The 12,657-nt window shown below is 38.2% G+C and overlaps 1 protein-coding gene across 1 annotated transcript; it reads right to left on the bottom strand.

The window, feature by feature from the left end:
• Positions 1-6,683: 6,683 nt before the first annotated feature.
• On the bottom strand, positions 6,684-12,657 carry cdca5 (cell division cycle associated 5). The gene is made up of 5 exons (XM_053485685.1): positions 12,387-12,657; positions 10,836-10,915; positions 10,637-10,699; positions 10,032-10,532; positions 6,684-7,514 (listed from the first exon to the last, which is right to left on the bottom strand). The coding sequence occupies exons 1-5, from the start codon at positions 12,463-12,465 to the stop codon at positions 7,434-7,436; spliced, it is 804 nt and encodes a 267-aa protein (XP_053341660.1). The 5' UTR covers positions 12,466-12,657; the 3' UTR covers positions 6,684-7,433.

The following is a 12,657-nucleotide window of genomic DNA, read 5'->3' as shown; positions in this document are numbered from 1 at the left end:
GAGTGTTGATTATATTGGCCATCAGGGTCATGGTGATATCTGTTGTGTGTCGGAGTTTTGGCATCCCCAGGATGAGATTGGTGGTGATGGTCAATATGTTGGTCTGAATAAGAGGATTGTTGGTGATGTTTGTGTGTGTGAAGACTATTAGATTGTGTGCCAGATTCATGGAAAGTGGGACTCTGTAGACCACTTTCAGAATGGGTGTGAACATTTGGATAAGATTGATGATAATGGTTATCAGAAGGGTGATGGGAGTGATGCTGATGAACATCAGGATAAGAGGAGTGATGCTGATCATAAAAATGGTGGAGGGAGGATCCTTGAAGCAAATGATGACCAAGTTCAGAAGAAGAGGGGTATGAGTTAGTGGAAGAAGTGTGGTACTCACAGTGATGAGGTTCTACATGGGAATGGATACCATGAGGTTTTGAGTGCAAAGAATAATAATGTGGAGGTGGATTTTTGAAGTCTTGATAAAGGTGGTGCAATGGAGGAGGTGAAAGATGCTGGTGAAATCCCAAGCATTCCTGATTTTTCAGGGGTGATGAATGAAATGGTGTGGATGTGCTTTTCTGATCTCCATGATGGCAATGTTGTAATTCAGAGGAGGGTGAGCATCTCTGATTGCCATCATTATGTTGGTAGAGATGTGAAGGAGAAGGTGAATGTTCAAGAGATCTTGAATTATCATAGTTTTTTAAGTATACAGAATACTTGTGTGGGGATGAGCTTCTATGATCCCCATCATCATGGTGGTGTTGATGTGAAGGATTAAATGAATGATAATTTGGTGCTGAATGGGAATAAACTTGAAATTTTAGTGGTGGAAAATTATCTCCTGAGTGTCTTTGGTCACCATGATCGTGATGGTACAGTGGAGAAGATGGAGCATGGTGGTGAGATTCTGAATGGGGTTGATGGTCAGTTTCAGAGCTTGGAAAAAGTTTACTTGAGGATGGGCTGCAGTCATCACTTTTATGAGATTCTGAATGGGAAAGCTGGTGATGGAGAGTTTCTGCACGTGGAACATGATGATGTGTTTTTTGTTGTTGCGATGGAGAAGTGGAATGATGGTGATGAGGTTCCAAATGGGAATGATGGGAGTGATCATGATCATAATGGTAATGAGGAGTTGATGGGAGGGAGCGAGCTCTATGTGCATTTCGCTTTACATCCATGGCAGTCTCATTGGTTAAATGTCTATTGAACTGAGGTTGTTGCTTTTGGTATGCCTTGTTCCCATGTTCTGACTGTGTTGAATTACTTTTAGATGATCCAATTTCAATGCTAGTGTGTTTCTTCATGCTATGGTGAAGAGGTTTGGGATTCCTATGTGCAGTTTTGTGCTGGTGGTGATGATGGTAGTGTTTGACTGAATTAGAAATCTTGTTGGAATGGTAAGGTTGACTAGATTTCTTGCTTGCAGAGGAATGCTTCCTGGTTTGGGATGGTGCACTAGATGGCAAAGACCGTTTGGATGAATGTTTTGGTTTCTTGTGTCCTTTGCCTTCCAAATTTGGAGACATTGCTGGGCTTGTAAGTCTGTTGCCATCTGTTACCCCAAGAGTTTGTAACCTGAATGGACTTATTACCTGCCTGGTGATCTCGTTTAGAAAGGCAGAAAACTTCATTTTTTCTTTCATAATGTTTTTACTTGCTTCATCTTTTCTCCTCTCGATTTCTTTTACATCTAATTCTCCTTCACCAGACTGCTTGTTCTGCACTGGCAATATCTCCAGTGACTTTGCTTTTCGAAAAGTTTCAATCTCCCCCCTTTTCTTTTTTAAGGTGCTTTTTTTAGATGGCATATAGGATGACTCCGGCCCCTTGGTATTGTTCCCATTACCCTTTTTTTTCATAGGTAGGTACTTTTTTATACTGGCAGACTTGTCGATATGGTCATCCTCATTCAGCAAGGGCACAATATCTTCTTTATCATCCTCAAATGCACTCCTTTGCTTGGAAATGTCAGTGCAGGACTGGGAATGTTGTGGACAGCGACCTCTTTTCTTGGACTTTTTGGCATTTTCAGAAGCTGAGGAGGATGATGAAGAAGAAGAAGATGAGAAAGAGGAAGAAGAACTGAAAGAGGAAGAAGATAAAGAATTTGATGAAGTGAAAGCAGAAGTATTGGAGGGTGTGGAGGACGATGAACCTGAAGTTGAAAAGGATGAGGATGATAAGATGGAGCATAAAGAAGAACCTGCAGATAACATGGAGGCATTTGATAAGATAGTTGGTGCTGTTTGTTGGCACTTCTTTAGGCTTTTGTGGCATTTCTTGCATTGCTTATGATGGAGATGATGGTGGGGATTGTGGTGAAGGTGGATATTAGCATGCTTTTGGGAATGGACGCTTTGAGGATGGTAACGGTCAGTATTTTTGTGCTCTGATGACTTTTGGCTGTGAATGACCAAAGCAATCAAATAAAGTCAAATATCAATCTCACATTATTCAGATTACACAAACTATTAGTCATAAAAATCACACGCTTCTAAGTAAGAGATCTTCATACCTCTCAATCAGGTGGGACCCATGACATTGCTGATGTTGGTGATGAGTTGACTTACGATGGTGATGATAATGATGTGTTTGGAACTCAGCCATTGTCCTGTGGGTGATGCACTGTGTCACGTCCTGTCAGTCCACTCAGTTCTCCTGGTCTTAGTTGGCCTGGTTGTTCAGATGGCATTGCTTACTTTTCTAGTGCTGGTTGTAATTCAAACACTAGGTTTATATTAATGCACTATATTTCACTATATTTACTATAGTCATTTCTATAGAAACTTACTACTCCTCACTTACTTACTCATCAGCTATATTGCTTTAGGTAAGAGTGGTCCCGGAGCTTATCCTAGGAGACTTATGGCACGAGGCAGGGTACACCCTGAACGGGGTGCCAATCCATCACAGGGCACAAAAACATACACACTGCTCATTCACACACTATGGGCAATTTGTGACGACCAATTAGGACAGGAGGACACGGAGGAGACCCACCGAGCACGAGGAGAACATGCAAACTCTATGCACACAGACCCGAGTTGGGAATCAAACCCGGACCCTAGAGGTGCCAGGCGATAATGTTAATCACTAAACCATAGTGACGCTACATAGATCTATAATCAATATAACCATAGGCTTTTTTTTGCTGCATTAAAACATTTATTTAGCATTTATAAAAGAAGTCCTGATGGTGTCAGCTATTTGCAACAATCAGTAAGCAGTTTCATACATGTAAACATTTCATTTTGATGGTAACTAGATCTAGAATATCATACATTTTTGAAAACAAAGCAATAGACCTACCTTGGACATGGAATAAAGTGGTAAAAAATGAAAATGCCTATATATGAGAATGACGATTCATTCTGCCACGGTGAGCTAATCCTGACGGTGTAGCACAGTTATGAGGCTCATGACAAATGAGAAAAAATGTCTGTCTTCACAACTTTTCAATCAGCACTGATCTCGAACCCCACCCCTCCACTTTCCGGGCTGTTTTTTTTTTTTTTTTTAATATGAACCCATGCCAATGCCAATCATTCCTGCTTGACTTAACTAACTGCCCGTGGGCAAATAAAGCAGCTTCATTGAACGCTACACGGGTCACATTTTTAACCAACTGTTCTTTTTCTTAGAGTTAATTAAAATACTCTAATTAAAATACAGTATTCATGTATATTCAAAATATGTGAAATATCATCATTTGTACAAATGTAACAAGTCATATTTTTAGTTATTCTAGCTAGCTTGATATGAATATTGGATTCCACTGTAATAACGGTGTGTAGCTGGTTTGTACGAGGGCATTATCGACTCTCGGCTGTAGGCCAAGAACATCCGGAATTATACTGTACACGGAATCATCGGGAATCAATTTGAACTACAGTAATGACACAACGTGTTTTCGTAAGCACAGATTTATTCATCTGGACCCATTACAACACATTTTACTGTACGGATTCCAGGGTAATACATTTATTCAGCAAATTAAGCAGGACTTAAAAAAAATAAAATAATAAAAACTGACCTTTATGTACATGTATTTGGCAACTTATAAAATAATCACGCCCTAAATCATGCTGTACAAAAAAAAAAAATATTTTGGAACTTTCTACTTTCACTCCCATTACATAAATTAAATAGTAAAGTAAAATAATATAATAAAATAATAATATATAACAAAATAAAAAATATATAATATTAAATCATTATAAAATAAAAATAATCATTATATAATCATTATACAATTATAACAATGCAATTTAAATAATTATTAGTAATTGGATGTATGACGGGCGGCACAGTGGTGTAGTGGTTAGCACTGTCGCCTTACACCTGCAGGGTCTAGGTTCAATTCCCAGCCAGGCTCGATTCCAGTCTCTGTGTGCATTGAGTTTGCATGTTCTCCCCGTGCTTGGTGGGTTTCCTCCGGGTAGCCCGGTTTCCTCCCACAGACCAAAGACATGTAGGTTAGGTTAATTGATGTTCCCAATTTGCCCATAGAGTGTTAGTGAGTGTGTGTATATGTGTGTGTGCCCTGCGATGGATTGGCACCCTGTCCAGGGTGTACCCTGCCTCGTGCCCTAAGTAAAAAAAAAAAAAAAAACAGTACACACAAAATAAATATTATTTGCTAATATTAAAATACTTTGGAAATTTAAATTTAAATAAGATGTTAATAAGAAATTACAGTAATTTTTTCATTATTTCTTTCTTTATTATTATTTTTGGGCAGTTTAATGCTTCAGTAGCCAAGATATTCTGCGCATAAGGAAAATTTCGAAATTTTCCTTATGCTCTGAATATCTTGGCTACTGAAGCATTAAACCGGCAAAAAAAAAAAAAGGAATAAATAATTCTAATCTTAAATTACAACAGCAACCTCTCTCCCAAATGCTTCTATTACAACTGAGACGAGCTGTCCTGGTATTGGTTTATCAGCTTCTATTTCCCTTTTAGTCCCCGACAAACTAATCGATGGTCAAGCGTGTAACAGAGCGCATCCTTCCTGGATAATCGATGTCAGTAGAACAGCGATGGTAGCCTCCGGCAAAGAGAATGGAAGGACACAACCTAATCTACAGCTTGACCTGTGGATGTAGATGTAGATGTGACGAAAATAACCCGTCCATGTCGGTTCTTTCCCTATTAATCCTATTAAATACAGTAACTATAATAAAGAAATATCAAAACATTTTACAATTTACATAGAAATCTTTCTTGGATTGAGTTTTTGATATCTTTTTTAAACTCATTTTCATTTTAAAAGTTTGTCTAATTATATTAAAGTGAGTAGCAATAGTATATTGCTATTACAATTTATATTATTATTAGTTAATAACAAACCACAATAGATTATTCATTAGCGTTTTAAATGGTTGGTTCATCCAGGAAGTCTCATTGCTTTGGAACTCTCGGTTTTCTACCACAAGGATATCGACACCTTGTCCTACCTATTACCTCCAGGCGTTATTAGAAACATCTGTACACTGGCTCTTTGATCTAGTCATCTGATCAGCTGATCAAGTGGCAGCTGCAGCACCATACAACCGTGCGATGGTCTGAAAAATCAAATATCACACAGAAAACCCTTAGAGTGTTTCAAGCTGATGGAAAGAGTCTAATCATACAAACAACTCTTTGGAACCATGGCGAATAGAAAAGTATCTCAGATTAAACACCACTTTGTGGTTTGAGTGCCACTCCCATCAGCCAAAGACAGGAAGCTGAAGCAATAGTTGGCACAGGATCGCCCAAACTGGACTGTCCTGTTGTTTTAAATCTTTAAGGCTCAGGATTGCTGATGATTAAGTGTACAAGTGATCAATGAACATTGTCAGTCCTCTGCAGTTAATCCGAAGCTCCAGCTCTTTAAGAAACATCACGCTGTAACGAGCACCATTGATTTTTAAACCTTTTCTACTAATAATGTTCCGATACCGGCCCTTGAAAATCCTAGAAAACTGTAAGCACCAGCTTTTTTACTAGCTTTTTCAGTCTAAGGTCAGTTGGAAATTTCCTCCTATTTAAGTCCTCCAAGGTCAAATGATTCTCCACTATCTAAAACAGCTTGTTTCATAAACAACGGAGAAGGTGAGAATAGAAGTTTATGTAACAAATAGGGGCGGACCCTTTAACTTTGAAACATTTCTACTAAACTAAGAAGTTAACATGACTCATACTTACTTCCAGATAACCTTACCTAGATGACTAAGAATCTTTACAGATATATGTATTCACCATCTTTGCAGTTGATGACGACTTTTGAACTTTTTTTAGAAGCCATGTCTCATCACCAGTAATGATTCTCTTTATGAGACTTTTAACTTCCTTACAGTACATGTTTAAATTTTGTTTGCAATATCCGAACACTTCTATTTATGCTCTTCCATGAGTATTTTTGGCACCGCCCTGGTACACCCTCGGACCACAAAAGATTCTTTCATGCAAATCACAAATAACACGTTCACACCAGCACAACTGTGGTCATGACTGTGGCCTTGAACGGAAAGTGATGATAAGACGGTGCAGCCAACAGACATTTTATTCGAACGTTTGACTCACCCTCATCCACGAGGGTGAGTCAATTGAAAACTTGTTTTTACGCTACACATACAGTAGGTGCCCCCAAAGAGCATAACTTTTTGTAATCCAGTATTTAACCAGTCTCTAGATCCTATAAATCAAAGTTTATTTCTTTATTTTAGAAATCACACTGACTTACCCTCCTACATGGGAAAAAAAAATAGAAAAAAAGAATCTTACTAAATTCAGACCGTAGTTTTCAGCAGCTATTTATAGTGATGGATTTTCGATATGGTTTTGAAATGAGAGTCTAAGAATGCACAGTAAACTGAATACTGTATAATGGATATCAAAGACAACAATAAACAAAAATCAGTAAATAAAAGGAATTGTTCTGCTGATTGTTTTAGTTAGTATAGAGCATGATACAACAGTAGGCCTTGGGAAAATTTTTGGGGAAATCGCAAACTAAAAAATAAAATAGCAACCAAGTTTCATGACCTAATCATGCGAATGAACAGAACTAGCGCTTATACATAATCAGACAAACACAAATAAAATAAACAATGAAAGTAGACAACATAAAGCACTGCTTAAATCTATGTTGACATGAGAAGATATGCAGGAAATAAGTACTAATATAAAACCTGGTTTCAATAATCATACAGTCTGAGCTGCTCTAATAAAGTGTAAAGGAAAAAGAAAACACTACAACAAATTACAGAGCAAAAGTATTCTCGAACTTAATGGCTTATTCCATTTCTTTCCAGATCTTTAATGAACAATTTTGCTTGATCTGTCCTCCTTTACAGAAGCAATTCGTGCTAAAGCAGGACTGTGCCTCAGGCCACTCGTCCCCAGAGGTCCAAATGTCTCTATGGATGCTCAGGCGCGTCGCGTCACTCCACCACCAGCTCGAAGCACTCTGCCTCCTCGAACTCGGCGTTCATCTTTGCGGCTAGAACGTCCAGTTCTGACATCTGAAGAGAGGAAAAAGAAATGAGGTTGAATTATTGGGCTGCAAAGAAAACGACTAGGGAGGAATGTCAACGTTATTTGGCAATAAAATGAAGTCAGCTGATGACCTGAATGGACTGAATGACCAGTTTTTCACATCAGTGGAGGTTTTTTTCCTCCCTGATGTCACAGGGTGTGATTCTGGGAGCCTGATGAATACTTTTCCACACATGAACTAGCTACCACATTGCGTGCTGTAATTAAAGCTAAAGGTAACTGAATGAAATCTTAGAGTGCAAGCCTTTGTTTTATGTTGGCCAGGCAACATAGCACAGTGGAATCCTTTTTTTTTTCCCGTAACAGCAGCTCTGACTGTAATGCAAATCAGTTTGAAAATGATTTTTCTTTTACCCTAAAGCGACACCTTATACCTGGACTTTGGATGTGATGGACATTCCACATAAGCAGAATTTGTTATGTTGTTTAAATCAATAATATGATGTAGCTTTTGGTAAAAAAATATTTAGTCTCCAGGGTCAGCACATTTTTCCGAACAGTGGTAGAGTTACAAGTTTTAAAAAAATCTGAAAATCTGCAGTATAAAGGGGTTTATAGTTTACAAAGCATGCAAAGTTGCTGTGGAACTTTATTTTCTTTTCATTTTATTATTAGGATTTGAGCTGTGAATCGTAGGTAGACTGTCTGATTCGATTTAATTTGATTTTGGGCATTGCAATTTTTTTTTTTAAATACAAATGTTTGCAGAATTGTTGTATTTTTAAAGGTTTCAAAATTATTTAAAAACATTTTATCTAATATGCATTGATAAGCTGTGCATCAATGCATTAATGCTTTACGAAGTACAGTGGACCCTCGGATTACGAGTAACGTGGTTTACGAGTGTTTTGCAAGACGAGCAACAATTTTTAATAAATTTTTACTTGAAAAACGAGCATTGTCTTAGTTAACGAGCACCAAGTATCATGTTTCACGCATGCGCTTCTTGTTTTAACAACGAGCGTTACGTAATCACAAGTGAGCCAACGGTTTTTCTCTCTCTTGCAGCAGAATTGTAAGTAATCGTCTCTCCTGCTGGGTGAATACACACACGCGCTGTGTGTGTGTGTGTGTGTGTGTGAGATGTGCGTGTGCGCGCGCGCACACACACACACACACACACACATTAACGGAGAGACCGTTTTTAAAACCGTTTAAAAATTAGCAAGGAACATCGCTAGTCACACTCGCGTGAGTGCATACTAACGGGATTACTACTGTAAAGTAAAACAACAACAACAACAAAAATTAAACAGCTCCTCACCTTTGAAAACAGTTGCGACAGAGAAGAGTTTGTGTGTTTATTTGGCAACCTGAGAGAAGGGGAGCTGTAAAGCCGAGACCCATTGTCTCCCCTGCTGGGTCTTAGTGCCTGCAGTGTTTTTAAGTGTGCGTGTTTGTGTCTGTGTAAGGCAGAGAGTTTGTGTGTTTGTTTGGCAACCTGAGAGAAGGGGCCCGTAAACGCGAGCGAGCCCCCCTTCATCTCCCCTCCTCTCAGGTTGCCAAATAAACACACAAACGTCTCTCTGTCGCGATTGTTTTCAAAGGTGAGGAGCTGTTTAATTTGTTTTTTGTTGTTGTTGTTGTTTTACTTACAGCAGTGATCCTGTTAGTATGCGCTCACGTGAGTGTGACTAGGAATGTTCCTTGCTAATTGTTAAAAAGTTTTAAAAAACGGTCTATCCGTTAATGTGTGTGTGTGTGTGTGCGCGCGCGCACATTTTACACACATACACTCTGCATGCACAAACGAAAACCCTTATCTGTCGGGGTTTAATTTTAAAAAAATTTAAGGTAAAGTACAGGTTAATTTGTTTTATTTTTACTTTATATTTTGTATTAATTATATTTATGTATTTATTTTTTTGGGCTGTAGAACGAATAATTTAAGTTTCCATTATTTCCTATGGGAAAATTAAATTTGGTTTACGAGTGTTTTTGGAATACGAGCCCACTTCCTGAACGAATTAAGCTCGTAATCCGAGGTTCCACTGTACAGTAATAGTCTTCTTTTTCCTTCTTCTGTGCCGCTGTATATTAGGTGGTATAATTGAATAAACCGCTCATAAACGCAAAAGTGAAAGAATAAAAAAGACAAAAAACACTTAGTATTTGCATTAAAATGAAAGCTGTTTCCAATTTCTGCAAACACTGTGGTATATTTTTTTGAGGAGTGTTATATAATTTAATATATTTTTAGATCATTTAACGTTTTAAATTTCACCTAAATAATGATCCATCGATTCAATTAGCTGAATCAATGACTGATTAAACTGCTCAATTGTAAGAATTAGCTATAATTAATAAAAATAAAACATATAAATAAAAATTTATTTTTATAGAAATATTTCCAAATATACTATACATCCAATAAGGTGAGACTTAACTAATACAAAATTAACACTAACACCAATGACAATAACTGCTACTAAAAATACTAAATACTATCTTAAGTACTGTCTCCAACTCTGTCCTTGTATCACCTTTATCTGCTGAACTTTCTTCCTCCGTGCGTTCTTCTTCACCAGACAGACCCCAGGGATGTTGAGATCGGGTTCTGTTGTGTTATTAACGCTGTCATCAGCTGCCGAGAGGTTGAAGGATCCGACACACAGGGAGGAAGAAGTGCCTCCGGTCAGGTCTGCTTTACGGATCACCTCCGGCGTCTGGAGCCTCTCGAACCCGAAGAGAGTTTCCCTGCGCGTGGGGGACGAGGCAGACTGAGGCTTGGGGCTCTCGAACGATCGGTCACCCATGCTCAGGCGGCTGTATGAGCGTCGTACTTTGCTGGACCAAACAGGGTCCTGTTCTGGTTGTTTTCCGGGATTAGGTGAGGGAGATGCAGAGGGCTGGATGGGGGACAGGATCGTGGGTTTGGGTGCGGTGGTCTCGGCTTGGGGTGGACTCGAGATCTTGGACCTTTTTGCAGATTCACCGGAAACTCTTTTCTTTTCCACATTTTCCTTATTAGGCTCTGATGCAGCCTGTGAATAAGTTATAGAGCAAAATTTATTAATTATCAGCAGCAGCTACAAAAGCATTCCTTATATGTATGAAGTTTTTTTTTTTATATATATCCATATTTCACCTGGGTTTTCCTTGGTGCAATTTTCCTTACAGTGATCGATCGCTTGACAGGCACACTTGAAGCCTTGGAGAGAAAACAGTAACTGAGATGAGTGCCCAAAGCAAAGTGTCCACAACAGAGTTGAGAATTTTCACATAAAAAAAATAATGCAATAGAATTTACGCTCGTTTAAAACACTGATTTTTCTGCCACTTCTCACCTCAGTTTTAGGAGGTATGTTTTCATCATTGGCAGACAGCCGTGCAGATCTCCTGCGAGGTAGACTGCCTCCATCGGACTCTACAGAACCAGGGAATAGGAACACACATAAAACAAATGTACGAGCATAAAAATTAACTATTTACATTTTTACAATTAACGATTTTCATTTTTCAAGATTATCTTCAGATAACTGAAATTCTTCTTGATATCGTTTTATCGGACACTTGTCTTGTTTTAAACACCTTATTCATTTTAATATACCAATTGTTTTTATCCTCAATCCATTTCCAAATATAAAGCCAGCATACAGTTGAGTGAAAAAGAGACAAAACAGAACCTTTTTTTTTATTTATAAAAAAGCAAGGAAACACAGTACAAGGTAAAACATTAAAAACTAAACATTGAATTTTTTAGTTCTTCCTCTTTATTCATGTGAATCTTTCTGCCATTTTCTTTTATTTGGTCATGATTTCCTGCTCTAAAGATTCAGGTCAATGTTGTCTCACACTTTGGGTCGATTTTAACCTTTCATGCTGTAAATCCCAGGTTCCCAGAACTCTCTGTCCTGCAGGTTTTGGTGTTTTTGTGTTTGCCTCCAGTGCAACTCCGTCACCTAATCGACAGCTGTTTATGAGTTAAACATTGTTTGTGTAAGTGTGTTGGGGCAGGGAAAGCACCAAAATGATCAGGTCAAAGGGGTACTCCAGGTCTTGGATTAGAACTCGCACATAAAAATAAACCTGACTCGAAGTCGTCTTTTTATATATATCAGCTCTGTAAATTCAGATCATAAAATTTTTTAATGATTATTTTATGATAGGTATAAAGTTGACTTACAGTTGGGGTCAATTTTGACCTTTCATGCTGTAAATATCAGATTCCGAACCTTGACTCCGGAGAACCCTCTGTCCTGCAGGTTTTTGGTGCTCGCCCCAACGCAATTCAGTCACCTAATCAACAGCTGAATTTTTTTTTTTTTTTTTGGCGTATGCGCGTGTGTTCAAGCAGTAAAAGCACTAAAATGTTCAGGTCAAAGGGGTTCTCCAGGACTAGGATTAGAACCTGCACTTGTAAGGCTTTGGATAACTGTCCAGAAGGGTGCAAGTTCAAATCCCAACGCTGCTCATGTTAGGATCTTAAGCAAAACCTTTAACCTTCCCTTTCTCAGCTCAAGCAAGTTTCAGAGAAAAGTGATCCCAACAGAATTAGACACATAAAGAGAACCCCTGGTGGAGTTTTTAACTTGGTTCAATGACACGGGGGGAGTACAAACCTCTGCACTAAGTGAAAAACACAAGCAATATTGCTGTCAATATATAACCATAGTTTGTTTTTTTGTTTTTGTTGTCGAATAAAAACACAAAGTCATGAGTAACCTATTAAACCTGCAGTAGTTTTGCTAGCATTAGCTTAGCTTAGCTTCATGCCATGGAAATGCCAAAAATTCGACTGTTTACGAGGTAGACTTATTTAAATTGCAAACCAACTACATAAACTAGTATACATTCTGATTTTCTATCACTATCAAACTAGTAAAACTGTGCCATACTTGTGTTTTGGTTGTTGTTGTTGTTGTTGTTTTTGCCCGTCTGTCCCGTGGACGCTGCTCGCGCTGTCCTGCTGCTCATCTCGTAAAGCAAATAAATCCGTCAAACTTAGCAGTTACCTCGACATTCACAAAAAAAGCTATAATTAATATTTCCTTAGATTCGAAATATAGATAATTTTATTTTAAACCTGATTTATTCTTAGGAATTGTATTAATCGTAACCGATCAAGTCAGTAAGCGATATAAACCCGGCAGCGTTTCAAAATTACCC

The sequence above is a fragment of the Clarias gariepinus genome, chromosome 24, assembly GCF_024256425.1.
Source record: "Clarias gariepinus isolate MV-2021 ecotype Netherlands chromosome 24, CGAR_prim_01v2, whole genome shotgun sequence".
Classification (NCBI taxonomy): Eukaryota; Metazoa; Chordata; class Actinopteri; order Siluriformes; family Clariidae; genus Clarias; species Clarias gariepinus.
Note: the sequence above shows the minus strand (reverse complement) of the source record. Positions and strands in the feature narration are given on the sequence as shown.